This window comes from Eurypyga helias, unplaced genomic scaffold (genome assembly GCF_000690775.1).
Source record: "Eurypyga helias isolate BGI_N326 unplaced genomic scaffold, ASM69077v1 scaffold6476, whole genome shotgun sequence".
NCBI lineage: Eukaryota > Metazoa > Chordata > Aves > Eurypygiformes > Eurypygidae > Eurypyga > Eurypyga helias.
The window spans coordinates 11,659-32,990 of NW_010255887.1; the positions used below are offsets into that span (position 1 = coordinate 11,659).

A 21,332-nucleotide genomic window follows, 5' to 3' on the forward strand; every position below is an offset into this window, starting at 1 on the left:
AAGTAAATGTTCAAATCAGGACTTGGGAATCACCTGGCTTGAGCATAGGAAAGAACTCAGGATAATAAAAATAAACAGATGGAAGGAGCAGCAGGTATGTTTCCCTTTTGGTATTGATTTTTTTTTTTTTTTTAAATAAAAGCCGTTTGGTCATGACTTCAGGCTTTTGGTAATGGTTCAAGTACGTACAGCTTGAAATAGAAATAATTTATTCTTTCAAAGAACAAACATCCAAACTAAAGCTTCCTTTTAAAATGTTTACCGAATGGGTGTTTGGTTGTGTAAATGAATACACAGCTAATTTCTTAGTGCAGGTTTCTCAGTGCTGTGTAGGTGAACATCCTCTTGAGTAATACAGGGGCAGCTGGTGTAGGTATGTCCAGTTATAATGGGTGTAACCTGTCGCGAGTGGAGTAGTTTGTATCTTGAGGAGAAGCTTGTAAACGTTCTGTGAATTAGAAGAGGTGAGTAAACACTTGGGTGACTTGCCTGGTTCACAGGGCTGACTTTGGTCCTGATGTGACTATTTTTTTTAATAAAGCAGAAATCCCCTTTTAAAGGGAATCAAAGAGCTTGAAAAGAACATTGGCATTTTTGACATCCGTGCTCAGAGTGGTTCGCTCCTCAGTGTCCTTTCCAGCCCCTGGTCATCAAACGTGTTTATCAGCTGTCACCAGAGTGAGGATGGTATTGCAGGGAAAAGGGCTGACAGGACCTTGAGACCTTGTTCGTATGTTCTTTAAATGCAAATCTTTCCACTGTACCTATTACTCCTGTTAGACGTTTATTAAAAAAACCTTCATCTGTGGCGATTCTGCAGTCTCGGAAGCATGTACTTGAGCACTTAGCTACCCATCGCCTGGAACAGCTGTTTCATAATGTCTAAAACCACCTGAGGTGGAAGAGCACCTAATGCTTGTGTGTGATCTCTGGGATTGCACACTGGTCTGGCATGGAAATGAGCCCTGATAGCCATCCAGGGCACTGGCTTCCTGCCGTTCACTGCTGACACTGTTTTCTTTTTTAAGGCCTAGATGGTATTTCTGAGCCTGTTGATATTCCCCCCCGCCCCCTGCCAAGAACATTCTTTCTCTTTCCTCCTCGGCATATTGAGAACAGTTCCCTCAGAAAATGGAAGTAGGAATAAACGGGCTAGGCAGCACACAAAGCCCTTCTGCAAGGGGTGATTAGCCTGTTTGTGGAAAATGGGTACACTGCGAACAAGTTTATCACAGTGAGGAGAAATAAAACTTAAATAAAACTTAGTCCAGTTCTTTTAATGCATTTTAAGGAATCCTCCTGCTACGTGTAACTTCCCTTCCATAGTGTGTCACGAGAATTACAGAGCACTTCCCTAAGCATTATGGATAAATCCTGAGGGAGCCTCCTGAGTATGTGGTGCTGTGACTTAGCACTAAGAATTTGGGTTTCACTCTGCATATGGTTAACAGGATGTTCTTTAGGTCAGCAGGAGTATTTTCAGAGAGGTCAGAAGTGGCAGCACTGTCCTCTCACAGAATCACAGAATGGTTTGGGTTGGAAGGGACCTTAAAGCCCATCTAGTTCTAACCCCCCTGCCATGGGCAGGGACACCTTCCACTAGACCAGGTTGCTCCAAGCCTCATCCAGCCTGGCCTTGGACACTCCCAGGGATCGGGCATCCACAGCTTCTCTGGGCAACCTGTCCCAGTGCTCCCCACCCTCTCCGGGAAGGTTTTCTTCCTGATATCCAATCTAAACCGCTTTCAATTTAAACCCGTTACCCCTTGTTCTGTCACTCCCTGCCCTTGTAAAAAGTACCCCCCAGCTTCCTTGTAGCTCCTTCAGGTACTGGAAGGCTGCAGTAAGGTCTCCCCGGAGCTTCTCTTCTCCAGGCTGAACAAGCACAACTCTCTCTCAGCCTTTCACCATGGCAGAGGGGCTCCAGCCCTCTGAGCATCTTCGTGGCCTCCTCTGGACTCGCTCCAACTGCTGGTCTATATCCTTCTGATGCTGAGGGTTCCACAGCTGGATGCAGCACTCCAGGTGGGGTCTCACAAGAGCAGAGGGACAGAATCCCCACCCTCGACCTGCTGGCCACGCTGCTCTAGATCCAGCCCAGGATACAGTTGGCTTTCTGGACTGGCTCATGTCCAGCTTTTGCCCCACCAGTACCCCCAAGTCCTTCTCAGGGCTGCTCTTGGTCCACTCTTCACCCAGCCTGTACTTGTGCTGGGATTGCCCCGACCCATGTGCAGGACCTCGCATTTGGAGCAGTTTTCCTCTCAGTAGAGGTGATTTAATTTCCCTGTTCCAGCATAAAGTTTGTTCTGCAAAGTCAGTAAACCTGAGTTTTTGTCCTCAGCTGAAATTGAGATGCTGCTTTCTTGAAAATGAGGTATGCAGGAACAATTTTGCTGTAGCTTTATTAATGACACGTTGTAAAGGTAAAGCTCTGCAGGCAGCAGATGTGTTGGAACAAGTCACGGACCAGAGTACTAAGGCTGGACAAATGCTGCGTTAGAGCAGAAATAATCAAATCTGTTATTTATTAGCCTTTTTATCTCGGTTCTCTTCATATTGCTCGGTAAGTCTCCCAGTTCTGAGTGATGGTGACAGAACACTCGGGCACCTAAGGAGATCTTGTATGAAGAAACGGTGGGCCTGAAGTTAGTTCCTGCTGCGTTCCTGTTCCCCTGCAATTGTAGAGTGTGTATGTGGTTGTATGAAGGACAAAACCGATGAGTAACTCCCTGGTTAAATTCCACATGACAGAAATGTAACTTAACCCCTCGCCCATCCTTGTCCAGGAAGTGCTCTCCCAAAGGACTGTAGGGTTTGCTGGCTGAACAGTGTTTCTGTAACGGAAGTACAACCCGTGTGGGTCGTGCATCCTACTGCTTAGTACAGTTCCTTTGTTTAAAGGGGTGATGTGCGCTTGAAAGGCACAATCCCTGAGACAGTAGATGTTTGAAATGGGGAAATAAAAAGGGGAGGAAGCTTTTTGTGTTGTGTCATGTAGTTGAGCTGTCGCTGTCTGCAGCAGTACGTGAAACGCTTCCTCTGTAGTATGGACCGCAGCAGCAGGGAGCACCCGCACTGCCAGTTTCCCCCTTCCAGCGATCCGCAGGCTGCGTGTTCTGCTGGGCTCACACGGTAACTGAGATTTCGCATGGCTTTTGGAAGGTAGCTTTTAGGTGAGTTTTACTGCTGCAGCACCAAAGGACACGTGCTTGTTTCCGTTCTTCCGCTGTGTTGAAGGCACTTGAGGAAGGCTTGGCTGTATCGCTCCTCTGGGCCGTATAAACTGGGGCTGCCGCAGCCTGAGCTTTGGGCTTCTTCATTTGTGTCAGGCCAGGGAGCTACAGCGTTGGGCGTTCAGAGCAGTAATAACGCCCTTACGTGTTTAAACACGGGTTGCTTAGGCAGTGCATTTCCTCTACTTCATGTTGCTATTCTTTTGGTTAAATTTCACGTGAGAAACACCCCCTCTGATGGAGTGCTAGGTAGCAGCTTAACTTGGGGGTGCACAGCCTCTGCAGGTGGTGTTATCCAGAGGCTGGAAACTACTATTCACAGTCTTTTTTATGAACCTGACCTTGAATGAAGAGAAGTTTTCACTGCAGTTGGAAGAGGATTGATGCAAAACGAGGTGTGACGCATCTGCAGTAGGAGGATCACTCTTTTCCCCTTTCCCCACCTGAAAAGAGGTTCACCAGTTGGAAGCTCTCAGCAGCTGAATTTCCTGATGCCGGGGGAACTGAACGCTGGGACAGCTTTCACGCTCAGCAGCTGGCTGGTGTTTCATACGGCTGAAGTGCTGGATTTGCTGTTGGTTGGCTTTTCGTTTAGAAGCAGAACAACTGTGCTGGTTGGAGGGAGGAGAGCTTGTGGACAGACTTGAGCTTGCTTTTTTTTTTTTTGGTTATATACTCTTGCGGTGGCTGCCAAGAACAGGCTCAAGGAGAAGCTGTGACCTTTAACTGCTTGTTCCTAGTTGTGAATAAACGTTGTCGTCCCACAACCTTGAGGTTACTCACCCGCCTTTGGAAGGTTATTTAAGATGGGTACCAGGAGAGGGTCTGGATTTCTGCCACTTACGCCTCTTATGTTTATGATATTAATAAACTGGTGTCAAATGTCCTGGGAACGGGTGATGCAGGTTGAAAGACCTTTGTTTCAGCCAACAATAGACCTGAACTAGTGTGAATAGGAAAAGCAAATAGGTGCTTCCTGTCATATTATAAGGAATGCTTGAGTTTGGGGAAGCATGTGTGTTGCAAGTTAAACTAAATGCTTACCGGTAACTTGTGTTTTGTGAGAAGTCCTGAGGCTTAACAAAACTCGGTGTTTGCATAAGGTTACAAAGCCACATAAAAGCATTGATTTGAGCTTAGCATTGCAGTTGCCCTGTCTCTGGGCTGTCTAAGTACATGTTACAAATGCATCTGTAAATTCAAAGCCATCCTCATACGCATATATCCTATGGAATAGTTGTCCTATGGCACTGGTTCCTTCCCTTAGCTTCTGCTGTTCCTGCTCCCCTTAAAAAAAGTGATTGAATGTAGGCTCCTGCTTCTGAGGGCTGGCGATAACCGTGTTGCTGCCACTGCCTGTACGTAGGTTTGACAGCACAGTCACCTCGGAAGGCTGTGGTGTGCCTCGGGATGCTCTGTGAGCCATGCTTTGCCGTTGAGGAGCAGAGCCCTGCTCACCTGTGGCAACTCTCGTTTGGTTCACGGTGGGCCAAGGTGGGTAGGGGTCATGTTGATGTAAGTTTGGAAGCTACTGGAAAAAGCCTTATCAGGAGGCGTCCGACCTTTATTTTACGGAACTGAGTAGAAAGTTAAAAGTAAGATGTATAGCGATTAAGTCACTCAAGGTTTCAAATCCAAAGTTGAGCTCCTGGTTGAACTAGGGCTTGCCTGTACCAGAAAGTGGGACGTTTCCTCAAAGTTTGGCAAAGTTGGAGGGAGAAGGAGAGAAGAAAGAGTGAACAAAAGAAGTGGGACTATAGGGAAGTCCAAGAAAAGGAGGGAAAGTATGGTTTATTAGGACTGCTTGAGAGGGTTTACCTTGGGCTATTTTACTCAGGGCACGCAGTTTATGCAGTGAACTTAGTGAAGTCCTACACCTATTCACTCGTTAGAGACTGGAATCTCGTGTGTACGTGTTACACATCGAGACGTAAGTGTAAGGACTGGGAGAGTCTCAGCACTCAAGTACATCTTTTCCGAACAGGACTAGAATGCTTTCAGAATCAGCGGGGGAAAGGACAAGTTCATGAGGATGGCGTGGTTTTTGTTTTGGGCATCACAGGGCCTGGAGCACTTGGAATGAACGCGGGTGCTGGAGGACACTCTGTAAATCTTTCTCCCAGTGTGTAGGTTTCCCAGACTTACAGAAACCAACAAAACCAGCTTAATTATTGTCTGCTGCTTGAACTGCGCCTGCGGCTCCCGCCTGTGTTGGCACACTGGTAGGGCCAGCAGTGGCGTGAAGCTGGCTGGCCATTGTACAGATTCCGCTCCCTCCCTGTTCCGGAGGGGAGCTTTGTGTGCGTTGTGTGCAGCAGCGTGGCGGGACTGGTGCTTGGGAGAGAGCAAGTAACCAGCTGGCTCTTGCCGTGCTTCGTGGCACAGGAGTGAAGGTAACCCCCTCCTTTACTTCTGTGTTATATGTATTTCATCCCACCCCAGATCTCTGAGGAATTAATTAATGCCCTCTCCTGGCAAAGAAGAAATCTGTTTAAAGGACTTTTGGAATGACTCTTGGGAAGTAAACTGAACAGTAGGAATGCCTTATCCCAGCGGCCTTTGGTTTGGTTGCCTAGTTGCTTCGGAGAGACGGAATGAATGCAGGGACTCGCTCCTGAAAGTGAATGAAGAAAAGGGAAATGGAGTCAATAGTAAAACCGGTCATGGTAACTTTGAAGGATCCAATCCTTGTGTTCCCTTCCCCCTCTCTACATGCACAAATTGGGGATGGGGCTGGAATGCAGCTAGTGTTTTCTTTTATACCATCAGTACTAAACAGTGCTTGCCATTTTGCCCGTTTTTCCCTCGTGCAGAGTTGTGGGGTCCTGTGTTGGGAGTTTTAAGCTTATTTAAACAGCCTTCCTGTTGACTTTGAGATTAACCCTTTGTTATCCAGCGTCAGAGACTTCCTACACAATGTACTGGGACTCTTGATAAGCATGGTAAATGAAAGTCATGAAACAGCGGGGTGATGCTGGGATGGCTGGGGCTTTCAGGGGGCATTATGTAGCTTCTGAAGATAGCTGAAGCCTCGGAGAAGCTTTTCTGTCTGTTTTGGTTGAGTTCCCCCCTGCCCTGGGTAATGAAGAACAAAACTCAAAAACGAAATAATGACTGGAAAGGTCAATACAAAGTCAGAGTCCTTTGTCATTAGCTGTGACTTGAGGTTGGACATTGCATCTGTTCAGCAATCTGAAGCGGGAAGGCCTCGCTTCACCTGGGTTAGAAAGGACCGAACCATTCACAAGGAATTTCCAGACCCTTGAGCTCTGCAAGTTCTCCTGGACAGACATTCTTGCTCAGCGTTGAGCATGTTCACTTTACCTTCTAGAGGGAACCTAGGAAGAATGGCTCAGGTGTGCTCAGTAGCTCTGTGTTGAGTTCAAATATTCACTGTCTCCGTCCCCCGTGATGTTTATCCATCCTGCTGCTGCTTCCTCAGTTCTTCCTCAATCCTTTTTGAGCTTCCTTGGATTTGAATAATAATATTCAAAGTTGGTTTCTTGGTTTCCTGTTCCAGACAGTTTCTGACGTGTCCTTGGAATGAGAAATTGATGTTTAGTTTGATCAAAATAGCTTCTTCTGCACTTAAGGCTGGCAAACTGAGGAAGCGGGCTGCACATTTGGTCAGTGAATTGTCCTTTTACTCCTTAGGACAGAAGGACCCAACCTGTAAGTAACCTGCTCTGCGTTGTGGAGGAGACGGGGTTTTTTGAGTTGCTCCGTTGGAAAATACCAGAAAAGGTATTTTGAGCCACTGGGAAGGTGTATAAACAATGAAGTAGTATAAAAATGCCTTTTAATTACTACACTTCTTTGTCCAGTCCTTGGAAACATCAGGAGATTGCTCCACTGGTGTGAACAGGCTGATTTACTTGCTCTCTGCCTTGGCAGCAGATCCGTGCGATTCCAAAAACTTGCACAGAAACCTTCTAGGTCTGGAGAAAGACAGACGCTCTTTGTTCGCTGTCGTGATTGACTTGCTGCTGCGGAGCAGGTGACATGTTTTGCCTACCAAGCATGTTTTATAAGCAGAGTTTATTTCAAGTTCATGGTACATTAAAATAGATAGCCTCTTCTGTACTAATAAAATACCTTTTATTCTATTATTGGAAACAAATGTAATTCAGGATTGCTTTCTGGGTTCACAGTGGGCCTTCTGGAACGAAGTCATTGGATTAGGGTGTGGTTTTTTTTTTTTGCTTGTTTGGTTTGATAAAGCTGTTTTATTCCCTTGACTTGTTGACAGTGGTAAAACTTCAGGCTGACGGGATCAGAAGCCTCTCTTTACAGTTTGGTGGGATGTTAGGATCCCTGGCTTGGTTTGGCTGCGGTGTGTTTTACTGCTCTGAGGCGGGGATGCAGCGGTACCGTAGTTCTGTGTTCGCTTCACAGCGTCGCACTCGACCTGCCACAAGACACTTTCGCTCTGCGATCTACCTGTGCAACAACAGTAAATGGATGTGTTGGGGATTCCCCCTCCCCCCTTTGCTTTCAGGTCACTGGAAACCCTGATTTGGAAGTACTCAGTAGTCTCAGAAGCGTTTCTGCAGTGTTAACACCAGGCGTCTGTGAAGGGCTGGCTTGGGTGGCTCTGAGGACAGTGGTGTGCGCCGGTGCAGGGCGGTGCTGTTGAATGCTGCTGGAGCCCCTGAGCTGTCGCCCCAGGTACGGGTATTTTGGGTACGCCACAGGAATGTAGACGATTCGGTCCTTTTTGGTTTGCTTTTGTCCGAAGGATGGCTTCCCCGGGTGTGTTGGATGTTGCCTGTTGGTGCTTTAAAATCTCATCACTTGAAATCTCATGCTTCATCTTGGTGTCAACGAGATGCTTGGGGGGAGGAGAGGGACGAATCTGGTCCCCAGGGCATGGGGAACTGGGAGTCTGTTAACAGATAACGCTGTCTAGCTGCATCCTGTGGGGGCTGTGGTTGCCAGAGAGGGTTTTGGTGGTTATTCCTCTCTGTGCTTGAAGGAGAGGGCATTGAAATGAATTCAGCAGTAAACAGGAGAATGCATCGCATGTCCAAAAGCCGTTGGTGACAATAGAGCTCTGTCCGTCTGCCGCTCCCTCACATCCTCCTCCCAGTAGAGGGATCGTTTCCAAGCTTCTGGACAGAGCAGCCCTCTGCGTTTGCGACGCTCCCACCTAGAGACTCTAGCAAAAACAGCATGCACGGAGGGGAGGGAGGAGGCGAGACACGGCAGTGGTTCTGGAGATGCTCTTTTGCCCGCTGCGGTGCCGGAGGACTAAAATAACCCTGCGTGTAACTGCCACGGGAATCGGCTCCCGCCTGGAGAGAGGAGGAGAAGGTTGATTTTCTTTTTTTGGCGACGAGGGTGTTAATACAGATGAAAATACACAAGCGAATCAGTGCACTGCGGAAGATGAAATGCTTCCCCTGTCAGTTCTCAAACACTGTTAAATCCGCCCAGTTCAACACCAGTGCCTTGACGTCTGTCTCTGTCTTTGACCAAGGTATGGGAATACAGTGTTCTTAATGGTGAGTTACTGGATTTAAAATGTATGATGGCTTGCTTTGCTCTCCACTGCTGGTTTTTGTATGAAATAAGCATCTCAGCCCTGCTTTGGGACTAGTTAAGCAGAAATCATTTGTCTGCCTACTTTTTCAGCAGATTTGTGTTGTCCTTGGAAAGGGAGCGGTCCAAGATCACAGTGTAGAAGTCACGCTGGTTTCTGTAGATGCATCTTGAGTTTTAATTTTCTGTTGCCGCTGCTGCTAAGGAATGTATTTTGTTTCTAATTTGAAATTGATCCAAGTACTTGAAAAGGTCTTCTGCATCGTGTCGATCAGGGGAGTTTTGAGTACCTTGTCACCGCTGCCCGAGCCTGCTGGGCTTTTGGGAAGTGAGGGGCTGTTAGTACTGGAAGTTGGTTCCCGCAGTTGAGCCTGCAGACAAAGCAGGACTTGTATCAGCTTGGAGACCGGCGCTGTCAAGCTTGGATGGTCTTGCAAGCCAAAATACATGCAAAAAGCGAGAACGCCTAGAGCTGTTAGAGGAAAGCGATTTTAGCTTTCTGCTGTATTCGAGACATGTAGTTACTAAATACAGTATATGTTACATCAGCAGACCTAAGAAAATGCACGGTTTATCCCTTAATTTAAGGCTTTTCTGGCTGCTGTTGCTGCCTGTTCTAATCGTAAGACTTCAAGCGTAAGGATTTTGACCTTGCAAAACTTGTCAGTGACTTTCACCAAGTACTGTGATGAATTTATCCATTGACTGTTGCTAGGTATTTAAGATTTTTAAGGCTAATTTTTCTTTGCTCTTCTCCTTCCACATATATGCATGCATTCAGATCCGTTGATAAATTGCTGCATCATCTTTTCTGTTTGAGACTGACTTAGCTTGCAGTGTTAGGTCTCTCAGTGGTTTTCAAAACAGTAATTATCCCATATACTACTACGTATGGAGAGGTGAGTTATCTTGTTCTTCAATTAACTGATAACTTTCCGAAGGTATTTGCCTCTCAGAGGATTACAGCCGCGTGGAACAGCCAAAGTTAGATTGCTTGGTTTGCACTTCGCTCTTTCTGCCTACTGGATCTGATTAATTGTGTGTCAGCGTTAACGCCCCGTTCAGCTGGGAAAGGTACCTATAGAATGCCAGATCTTCGTCTGAATGGGATGCAGTTTTGCATCTTACAGGTGTGAGATAAATCACTTCATCTTGTTCACAAATACTTGAGCAAACGGCTAACGTAACCATTACCTTCCAGGAAAAAAGTGCCCTCAAATCAAGGTTTTTCTGTGTGATCTGGATCCTGGTTTATCTACATACAAATTTCCATCATATTTATGTCCTTAACACAGTGTTCTTCAGAAATTTCAGCAGTGCCAGATAATGATGGCAAGGGAGGTCGATGGAGAGAGGATAATCTTGTGTTTATCCTTTGTTACATGACGGCTTGTGCTGTATATTAGAAAACCCAAGTGAGCTGCACGTACTCGCTCGTGCCAAGAGTCTGACTCTGCATCTTTGCCTCTGGTTGGGGGTGTTGCAGCGGAGTTTGGCCTGCTTGTCTAGGCCACCTTTGTGGCGTGCGGTGTTAGACAGATAGGCTGCGTGCTCGTAGCTGCTGTGTAATGCGGTTCTTCAAGAACAGCTTGCTCGTGTCCTCGGAGCCGCTGCCCGTGTGTCTGGGACAACCCGAGGGGGATGGAAGTTTCAGTTTGGTGTTAAAATGCATGAGAGGACAATCCTGCTTGCTTCACCTCTTCAGAATGAGCTAAGCCTCCTGCTGCTCATGGTTAGAGCTTCGTGGTGCGCTGCACGGAACGGCCGTTTACGGTCAGGCCGCATGTCTGCTGGCTAGCTTTCAGTCTGTGGAGCAGGTACCACACATCTTTCAACTCTAAAGCAGAGAACGAAGAAACCATCCAGTAGAAAACGTGGGTGTGTTTATGTACGTCAGGCTGATGAGAAAGCGAAATAGCCTGGAGACTTGCGTGTGTAAAAACCTTGGGTACTTCCTTCTGTGGGACTGAATGTTGTGGTTGTATGGCCATTTGAAGCATGCTCTGGTTTCTGATTCTGTTGGAGGGTACGAGGGGCGCGGGGAAAGTGTGAATGGGTGTGCCTGAGCCTAAATGTTGTAATTTGTCCTTTCCTCTCTGCTGTGCAAACCAATGTGTTTGATAGTAGGCATGGCTGGGGTCAGGCTGTGTACCTTCACAATTCCATTCCAGCGCTCCGCACTGAAGGAGCCTGGTGGCAGTGTAAACCTTCCTCAGCCAGGAAAGCTCCTCGGGGTTTTTAGAGACAGTCTGTTAAATTTATTTCCTGATTTTCTGTAGCTGTTTTTGTTCCACCTCCTTGCGTTCTTTGGACACTGAGGTCTGAACATCTCCACCTGCGAACGTTTGCTCTTTAGGTTGTCAGATGTGAAGCTTAGGGATCATACGGGTAAGGATTGTATCAATTCTTCTACCAGAACCGGGAAAAGAAAGGTGGGAGCGTGTGTCTGCGCAGGCTCTCCCTGCCGTTGCAGTACGGACTGGAAAAAAAGGAAAACTGCTCCGAGGCGTGAGGATGTAAAGCCTGTAGCGATCTGGTGTGCAGCACTGGACCTGTACCTCTGGCGCAGTCAACTAGGAGCTGGTTTTCCAACGTATAGCCTTAAATTACTTGTGTGTTTTTGAGGAGATCCCTACTTGTGTTTCGCAGCGTAAGTATGGTTAAACTCCGCCCAAGTGTGCTTTTTCCCTTTTACTTACGATTGTAGCTTTCTTGGCCACTTAGTATTTAAAAGAATTATTAACTTGTGGGATCTGTTTTTGTTTCTGTGCAGCGGATATAATTTCTACAGTAGAATTTAACCATTCTGGAGAGTTGTTAGCGACAGGAGACAAAGGAGGTAGAGTTGTCATCTTCCAGCAGGAGCAGGAGGTGAGTGCTAACTGCTTAAAGTATATTTCACATTCTCCCCTGTTCCTGTTTATTCCCCTTTGAAAGAAAAGGAATGTGCTTTTATAAAAACCTTCACACACACAAAGTTCACACTTGTGTCATAAGTGATTAAAACAATGACATTTAAGTGTGAAGTGAGAGGAAAATAATTTCCCTTTAAGCACTCTAGCTGTTATCTAAGGAGTGTTTAAAGTGACAGTAAAAAGGAGGGTAGGACACGAAAAGACTTCGGGAAGCTCAGGTTGGTTGTTTTACAGTGCCTGTGCTTGAGTGTGATTGTTTCGGGTTTCACTGTAGTCTGGGAAATGAGTTGCTGCCCCTGAGTGAGTATGTAGCTGTGAGCTCAGACGTCCTTTTCCCATCCAGGTCTCAGTCAGGTTGAATCACAGAATCGTAGTAGCCGAGGTACCTTTTCATTCTGGGCTTGTTCTTTTGGTCTTTGCAGATCTCTGCAGACAAATCCTCTTATGCCTGGAAAGGGCTTCTACTCCCATGGTAAAGTTGGGAATGCTGAGGAGGAGCATTTGATTTTTCACTAAGGCCATAGTTAGAAGTTGACTTGGTTACAGTTCGTGTCAGGGAGAGGCTGAAAGGTGCTGCCGTCACATCTCTGCCCAAAAAAGTCGTGCCGTTCCTTCTTTCCTTAGTGCTTCATTCAGTTTCAATTCCAAAAATCCTAAACCGTAAGAATTCCACAGTTGCCCACAACAAGTTGTTTTCTGCTGGTGGGAGGTGATCCGGGTGGAGTGCCTCTCTTCCAGATGGATCCCTGCGGCCAGTTGGTGCCATCTAGTGGGATATTCCTGACTGACTGCCCTCTTCGGCCGGAATCTGGGGTGGATGGAGTATGTGTAGTATCCTTACTCTCATCTTCCTCTGGTTTTGGGCACAAACTCTTCTGGTGTCTTGTCGGTTTTAGCTTTCATCCTTTAAGGATCCTTTAATGTAGCTTAAAGCAGTAACTGCCTGTTGTGGAGGAAGTTGTCTTTAAATGTCTGCGTGTGGTTTGATGCAGAAGCCGTGGCTCGTGTCCTTGCAGCCTGTGAGTGTAGGTATAGTAGGAACCAGATGAAGTGGCACAGAGTTGTTTTGGTGTGATTTGACTCCTCCATGCTCGGGGAATGAGCAGTGGGGACTGAGTTCCCCTGCGCATCGGGAGCCGGTTACGCCACGTGCACTACTCAAGAGCAAGTCTTAAATGTAAGAGTTGTGTTTTCATTGGATTTATGTACCTCCTTCTGTATTCCAGAGAGCTTTGCTCTCCGCACATACAGAAAAACCACCAAAACACAAGCGCTCTGTCTAGCGTTACACAGGCTTGTGTGACCTCACCCATTGCCACGGTGCTGCCGCCCCTGAGCTGGAAGCAAGGGACGTTGTGTAAGGATCAGGCAGGAAATGAATGCTGTATCGAATTGAAACTGAAGGAGGAATTTGCGTAGGCAGCCTGTAATTACCTAAATTCGAATTTAACATCAGGCACTTGGCCCAACACCTCTTCTTGTTTTGATTTTTTTTTTTTTTTTTAAATTTGAGTGCCATGAGACAGTTTAAATTTTGCTTTTATCCCAAGGAAGGGTTTCAAACATTACTGCTTTTATATCTTAGCTGCTAAGGACTGTAGAGTCTTACTAGAGACACAGCGTTTCTCAGTCATTATGGTAAGTATGGAATTGAAGGGAAGTTCCCAGAATCAGGACCAGCACCTGGGAAGCACAGCAGGTTCCCTTCAGCAGCCGGCCGTGCTCTTCAGTGACCCTGATGGGCTGGTTAGGTCCCGAATGGAGACCAGGGTTCCTTCCGTTCCCCAGGGCGGGAGAGCTGGTGTCACTGATCGGCGTGTACGATAATCTAGGGCCAAACTGTACTTCTAAGCATTTTTCCCTCCCCCGCAGCTTGCTGTAAATTGTAAGAATTCCTGCCAGCTGTTAATGTAAGGGTGTGAGGCAAGAGGGGAAGATGCAAGGAATGTGACAGAAGCGGGCTAGCCAGGATCATACCAAGAAATACGTTTTAGTGAGGTGTTAAGGGCTGAGATGAACGCCGGACGTGAGACGCACACGAGAAGGAAGGAAAATCCCTGGTCAAGAATGTATCACGGGAAAGGCTTCTGATGGTGCAATGTCTTGAGATGGGTGGAACAAGAATATAGCACAAAACTGAGCTTGAATGAAGCTGGGGTACACCTAGTGAGACCCGTTTCAGAAACGGTTCTGGTTTTCTGGCACCTTACCCGCTGGAGGGAGTTTAAAGGTCGTTCCAAGCAGTGCAGTGTTAGTGCTAGGAAGCAACTGCCTTGATCACAGCTGCTGGGCAGAGGAATTCTGCAGGCTTGGAGGCTCTTAGTGTTCCAAACAGGTCCGTCCTAACCAGGCTGACTGCAGGGGCAACTCTTAACGTCAAAGATGTATGCTGCAGAGGTGTTTGGCTTTCCTCCCCTTATCTCCAGAATGAGGAAGAAACAAAGCTTCTTGAGCAGTTCAGAAGGTCTCAGGGAGTGTGGAGATTACAAACCAGAGGAGTGGAGCTGCTTGTACAAATGTAGAGGTGCCGTGGGATTTCCAGTGTGCCCAGCAGGCCGAATTCACCCACAGAGTGGATTTGCCATGTGTGTGGCTGTGGATTTCTCTTGGCGAATATTCCCTTTAAAGATGCAGCCGATGTATCTGGCCGCATAAATTGCTAGTTCTGCCTTCTGCCTGCAGCCTTGAAAAGCATTCTGTACGTTGCATACGTATCTTGATCATTTAATTCTCTTTCTAGAACAAAACCCAGTCTCACAGTAGGGGAGAATACAATGTTTACAGTACCTTTCAAAGCCATGAACCAGAGTTTGACTACTTGAAAAGTTTAGAAATTGAAGAGAAGATCAACAAAATTAGGTGGTTACCCCAGAAAAATGCTGCTCAGTTTTTATTGTCTACAAATGGTAAGTTATGCCTTAATAGCTAATTTTGCACAGTTACCTGTTGTTGCATAGGTATGCTTTTAGGTATCTGCCTAATCCTCTCCACTGTCAGAAGGCTGGAAGCAAGTTGGCTGTAAATGCAGGTGTCTAGGGCTGTGGCCACACACGAGTTCTGCTGTTTATAGCCCTGTTGTCCTTCTGCCTTAACTGGATACAGGAGCCCTGCGACCTGGGGTGGTATATTAGTAATTTCTGATTTGGTTGCTTCATGGCAAAGGGCTTAGCTAAGCCGTCATTCAGCACCTTCATGTGTGTCTAACTAACTGTGAGAGAGCTTACATTAGTCATTCACAACAACCCTGATTCCAACTGAGAAGTGCTGTAACTTTTATAAAAAGAACAAGCTGTGGAGGAGGTCTTTTTAATGCTTTTTATCCTGTCTTGTTTTCTCCAAGCAGTATTTTTGTCTTTTTTTTTTGTGCACGTAGGTGGTCTTGTCTTGTTTGAAGGCTTCATGTTAAAATGCATCAACTGTGAACACTGGTACCTTCCCTAGAGCTTTGGTTTGAAACTGTGGCTGTTTCATTTCAGATAAAACAATAAAGTTATGGAAAATCAGTGAAAGGGACAAAAGACCAGAGGGTTATAATTTAAAGGAAGAAGATGGACGGTATAGGGATCCTACTACAGTTACAACACTACGGGTGAGTAGTTCACTCGCTGTGATTTCCCCTCCCCTTGCTGCTGGCACGCAGTGAGTAACTGCCCCATCGGATTCTTAACTTCACATGTTCTGTGATGCCAGTTGGCCGACACGTTTACTTCTGAGGTGACCTTGAGATACTTTAATCAGCTTCGTGTACTGCAGGACTGTGGTCACGACTGCCACACGCATCCCAAACTTCCACTGCTTTGTGTTTTGCAGGTGCCAGTCTTCAGGCCCATGGACCTCATGGTTGAAGCTAGTCCACGAAGAATATTTGCCAATGCTCACACGTATCACATCAATTCCATCTCCATTAATAGCGATTACGAAACATACTTATCCGCAGATGACTTGCGGATTAACCTGTGGCACCTAGAAATAACAGACAGAAGTTTTAGTATCTTTTTTTTGCTTTGCGTTATGTGGCGGGAAGGGCTCGGTTACTGCAAAATGTCAGATCTCATTTCGGTTTTCAGGAAAGGCTTTTTACATAGCACGCTCCTCCGTTGCCTGGGTTTTTTCTGCCCGGTACTTGCAAGACCTTTCACTTCTGGAGAGGCAGCTCGGCATGAGCAGCATTAGGAGAACTGGTCATTTGCATGCTGCAAACCACTCTCTTGAGGAGGAAAAAGCCCTTCCGGTTTCAGATTAGTGGAGCAGTTCTGGACGGCGGCATTGCAGTAAGCTGTGTTGTGAAAACGTTCCTGCCTTGCCGTGGGGAGCGAGGCAGAGGAGTGCCCACCCTCATGCGCTCAGCGGCGTTGATTCTTTTCCTAGTCCCGAGACAGACAGGTAGTACAGAATTACTGCTGATTGGGGCAGAAAATTAAGCAGGCTCTTGCCTCTTAAAGAACTAAGTTCAGACCGCTCTACAGGGTTATGGTCTTGCTTTGCACACGAATGGTGAAACTGTAATTTTAACCTTTATCCAGTGTTTGACAGGGTCCTGGAGCCTTTGGCAAGGAAGTCTTGTCCTGTTTCCAAATTTCAAGCATTATTTTGCTTTTATTAGCTCGCTTTAATGCTGTTTGGCTACTTCTGGTATACTTTGGTGAACAAAAGGAGTGTTGCTGAATGCGTTTAAAGCTGAAAAATACTACAAAAATTGGAGAAATTTCTTAACAAGACGCTGTAGATATTGTAGATATTAAGCCTGCCAACATGGAAGAGCTGACGGAGGTGATAACGGCTGCGGAGTTCCACCCAAACAGCTGTAACACGTTCGTGTACAGCAGCAGTAAAGGAACGATTCGCCTCTGTGATATGAGAGCGTCAGCACTCTGTGACAGACACTCGAAATGTAAGTGCTGCCCTGTGGTGGTCACTGTCTCTTTGTGGAATGTGCTGTCTTGCTGTTAGGTGAAACTAAGCACTCGGGAAGAATCTGTTAAACACCGAAGCATGTGTATAGATTTGTCTTGGATTTCTGCAGTATATTGAATAGGTCTAAAATCTAAATAAATCTTAGATTCCTATTTTGCCAGGGAAAGTGGTGGATTAAATTAATAGCAGCTGAAGGTGGGGAGTCTGCCTAGACAGCAGGACTAGGAATAGCTTTCTGCAGGCTTCAGGAATTCAGGTGCACAGTGAGTTTGGTCTGGAACTGATGCTTGGCACCTCACGTGTGTGAGCGAAGACTCCGAGCGTTGGCGAGCAGCTCGCTCGCTCAGGAGCTGACCTTGACTTGCTGTGTAAATGAACTGTTTCGCAGTATGGTGGTAGCACTGTAAGGCTTTCTCGTTCAAAGTTACTGTATGTAATGCAGTCAGACTAGCCCAACGTGGCAAGTTTACTGAGAAAATGAGACATGAACTTATCTCTTGAATGTGTATTTTCTTTTCATACAGTGTTTGAAGAACCAGAAGACCCTAGCAACAGATCATTTTTCTCTGAAATCATCTCTTCCATATCTGATGTCAAATTTAGCCATAGTGGTCGATATATGATGACTAGAGATTACCTGTCAGTGAAGATCTGGGATTTAAATATGGAAAATAGACCTGTGGAAACATACCAGGTATTCGGTGAAGATGGAGGCTAGAAATTGCATCTTGAGAGATGCTGAGTCTTAATAGTCTTGATGTGGCAGTTAAATTTTTGTCTATAGATCACTCTGTCCAGGCAAAGCATCAAAGAGATTTGTGGGTTGCACGCATGTGCTAAAGGATATTGCTATTTGCAGGCTGATTGCAGACCCCAAACCCATGTTTGGGTATGAAAGAGCTTCCCTCTTACACAGTGGAACTGTGGAAGGTAACTTCAGCCATGAGATAGCACGTCTCTGTTCGTCTTCATTTGACTTTCTGTTCTCCTGCTCTTTCCTGGAGTAGAGGGGAGGTAAAGCCTTTCCTTTGCAGAAAATGCTGTGGCGTTCTCCTTGTAAGGAAATTTGTGAAGGGATCTTCTCCATCACGCCCAGGGGGAAGATCAGTCACCAAAGCATGATTTTGGAAATAAGCAAAGTCTGATAAATCCCTTCAGATCTCTCCAAGGGTAGTGAGGGTATGGCAGCTGCTCAGAGAGAGGGAAAGTGTTCTGCAGAATTGCCAAGTTCTGGGAGATGTCTCTTTCCCCACCCTCAGTGACTTGCTGCTGTTTGAGTTCATCTCTGTGGAGCAGAACGTGTTAGTTCCCGTGGCTGTTCGTCCTGCTCTTTACCCATACAGTCGGAGGAGGGAGCTGTGTGTGCTCAGGCTGTAAGCACTGGCAGATGTTAACTGCTTTTGGAACCGAATCTGAGGGGTATTTCACAGGCATGCAAGTATTCATTCAGGTTCACCCAACTCATTTTTTTCCAGGTGCACGAATACCTCAGAAGTAAACTTTGTTCACTGTATGAGAATGATTGCATTTTTGACAAATTTGAATGCTGTTGGAATGGCTCAGACAGGCAAGTTTAATTCTTCTCTATATGCACTTACGACTTTTCCAAGTTATTCTTATTCTTCTTTTGCAGCATGACCTCAAATACCAGTCTGGTGTTACTCATGGGACTGGCTTGGATAGTATTTTAGTACTTCAGTAGACTTTAATGCATATATATTGGCTGTTGCAGCATGGGACTGTGGAGCATTGCCTCAGTGTACTAAAGAGACGTAGCGTTTGACTCAAAATCGAGTTTTGTCGCCTTGCCAGAGTGAAATATTAATCACATGTTCCAGCCGCTGAAAACTGGAGCGCTGCACGAAGCAGAAGACTAGAGATGGTTTTCTGCACGCTTCAGCTGCTGATGAAGTACCACCGTTACCCTAATCCCCTAGGTCTATTCCCCAGTGCTCGGGGAGGGGGTTGTTTTGGGTTTTCATGTGTTTAGGATGTTTTTGCATGCTGTGTCATCTGTTATGATCTGGTTTTGGAATGATTTATATGGGAATAAGGCCTGTGTACTCACTGTTGTCTGACTGCGTGCTCTGCCTGTAAGAGTGCGCCCGGGCTGTTGGGGAACCTGTGTGTGTTCTATCTTGAGAAGGCGGCTTGTCCAGACCGCTTGGGGAGCACCACCTAGGAATTCTCTTCCTTGCAGTGAGTTGCCAAGTTTGCCTCGCTCTGGGCAAGAAGCTGTGGGTGCCCCATCCCTGGAATTGTCTAAGGCCAGGCTGGATGAAGCTTGGAGCAACCTGGTCTAGTGGAAGGTGTCCCTGCCCATGGCAGAGGGGTTGGAACTAGATGATCTTTAAGGTCCCTTCCAACCCAAACCAGTCTGTGATTGTATGGGCATGGTTAAGTAGCCAGTAATACCACTGGGGACAGCTATTGCTTTTGTGTTAATCAGGCCACTGGCTGCTTGTTTGCTCAATCTGGATCAGCTCATCATGTCCCTGTCAGTGTTGTCACACAGGGCTTTTTTATTTTTTTAAACACTGTAACTGTCCAGATATTTTTTGAGGCACAGGGAGGACAGGGAAGTTTCTAAGTGTCTTTGTCTTACATGGAATAAGCATTCCCTGTGAGGTATTATCACAAACTACGTATGCTAGTCCCTAAATCCATGCAGCTGGTGTGCAGCTAAAACCACAAGGTGTTTGGCTTTCTTGCAGGTCACTTCCCTGCGTGTGCGTGAAAAGCCACTTAAATGGTGACACTCGGATCGAAGTGCTTCAATAACAAAGGGTGTACCTGGAAAGGTCCAGTTAAGGAAAAATATACCTCTTCGAGTGTTGTATAGGTGTTTTGAATGGCCTTAGTTTCACTTCAGACTGTAGAGGCTGTGGGCAAGGACGCCTGCTGTCTGCTTACGTAACAAGGCATGATCTTGGGTGGGCTAATAAAAGGAGAGGTTCTTTTCAGCGGAACTTTCTTCTTCCCCGCTCTGCAGCATCGTCATGACGGGATCTTACAACAACTTCTTCAGGATGTTTGACAGAAACACGAAGCGCGACATCACCTTAGAGGCATCCCGGGAAAACAACAAACCCCGTACCATTTTGAAGCCGCGGAAGGTCTGCGCGAGCGGTAAGCGAAAGAAGGATGAAATTAGTGTTGACAGCCTAGACTTCAACAAGAAGATCCTGCACACAGCCTGGCATCCTAAAGAGAACATCATTGCTGTAGCTACTACAAACAACTTGTATATATTTCAAGACAAAATGAATTAGGGTTGGCATTCCTAACTGAAGAGTCCACTTCCTGCATAGTTGAAATAGTTGAATCTAGCATTTGTACCTGTAAACAAGAGAGAATGAGGTCCATTATGGCACCCCTTTCCAGTGTTTAAAAATGTGCCATATGACAACACACTTTTATAGCTACATGGAGAAAGCTCTGTTGATCCCTCACTCTGTGCTTCTCCATGTCTGCTAGCCATTTAGGTGAGGATAGGGCACTTTTTAATTTAAATGACTACTTGCACCATCTTGCCTAATGGACTAGATTGGACTGTATCGACATCGGTTTACTCCACTTTTTATGCCTTCCATTGTGATGACGTCAGACACAGGGAAAGCCTTCAATCATGCTATGGGATTTAATTGTGTAACCTCATTACTGTATCATTCGTGGCCCCCTTTTTTTATTAAATACAGCTCATCCTTGCTGTGGCTTGTAGCATTTCTGCTCAAACTTCTGGCCTCCTGGACTCCCCCCTTTCCCTTTCATCCCCCTCCACCTAGCCTTGGTGGTGGTGTCTAGAAAAAAAACAAAACAAAAAAACAACAAAATAAAGCACATGAAATGGGTCCGTTTGGGGTCAGTGGTAAAGGGGGGCTGTGTTGCAACCAATGTTCTAATAAGCAGTTGACTGTAATCACTCCTTGCCATGCCTGGCACCAAAAAAGAGAAAATAAGGAAAAACAAACAAACTACTGAATAAAAGTGACAAAGAATGGAGAATCTGTTTTCTTTTTTTTCATCTACCTCTTTATACAAATACTCTGTGTTTTACCTTAGATGCATGAAAATAAAATGATGGTTTTTTGTAATGATTTATCCAGTATTAATTATTTTTGCTGGGAATGAAGAGAGGGAGGGATTTCACAACGATCTGCATTCGTTCACGAATGCCCAGAATACCAGCCGTAGTGTGCGTTGACCGCTTCCGCCTCAAACCGTGAACTGCTGTCAGACTTTGCCGTGATCTGAACAGGTCAGGTCCTGCTCCGGTATCCGTAAAGGCTCCTTTTTGGTTTTTCCTCCTTTAACTATTGCTTCAAATGGAACGGGAATAGAACTTTCAGGTTTTAAAATACATTTGATGGGACTAACATCTTAATGTTTAGCATCATCCCGGTTTCTTTAATGCCTTGGTTTAGGATACAATACCGTAATGCCTTCTGTAGAGTACAGAGTCCCCTGTGGCTTTTTAAAAAGTCGTTTGAATTCTTGTCTGGCAGTATGCTGTATGTAGTACAAAATACCAAGCGATTACATAGATAATTACTGCACTGCATTCTGAGATGCTCTATTTTCTGTATTTTATTGCTGTCAGTAACTGAGTGGAAATGTAGTGTTACCATGCAAGTGTTTCTCCTGGCTTTTGGCTTTGCAAAGTTACTGCACTTACAGAAATGTTCAGTGGTGCAATGGTCAGAAAATACGTGGAGTACAGAAGCTG

At 46.0% G+C, this 21,332-nt stretch overlaps 1 protein-coding gene across 1 annotated transcript in view; it reads left to right on the forward strand.

The window, feature by feature from the left end:
• Positions 1 to 20,608, forward strand: part of PPP2R2A (protein phosphatase 2, regulatory subunit B, alpha) — a 32,189-nt gene extending 11,581 nt beyond the window's left edge. Inside the window, exons 3-10 of the mRNA XM_010153452.1 lie at positions 11,551 to 11,648; positions 14,433 to 14,598; positions 15,169 to 15,281; positions 15,503 to 15,680; positions 16,419 to 16,583; positions 17,131 to 17,300; positions 18,082 to 18,173; positions 19,599 to 20,608. Coding sequence (XP_010151754.1) covers positions 11,551 to 11,648; positions 14,433 to 14,598; positions 15,169 to 15,281; positions 15,503 to 15,680; positions 16,419 to 16,583; positions 17,131 to 17,300; positions 18,082 to 18,173; positions 19,599 to 19,878 — 1,262 coding nt within the window. The 3' untranslated portion in view covers positions 19,879 to 20,608. The remainder of the gene's footprint in view (positions 1 to 11,550; positions 11,649 to 14,432; positions 14,599 to 15,168; positions 15,282 to 15,502; positions 15,681 to 16,418; positions 16,584 to 17,130; positions 17,301 to 18,081; positions 18,174 to 19,598) is intronic.
• Positions 20,609 to 21,332: the final 724 nt, after the last annotated feature.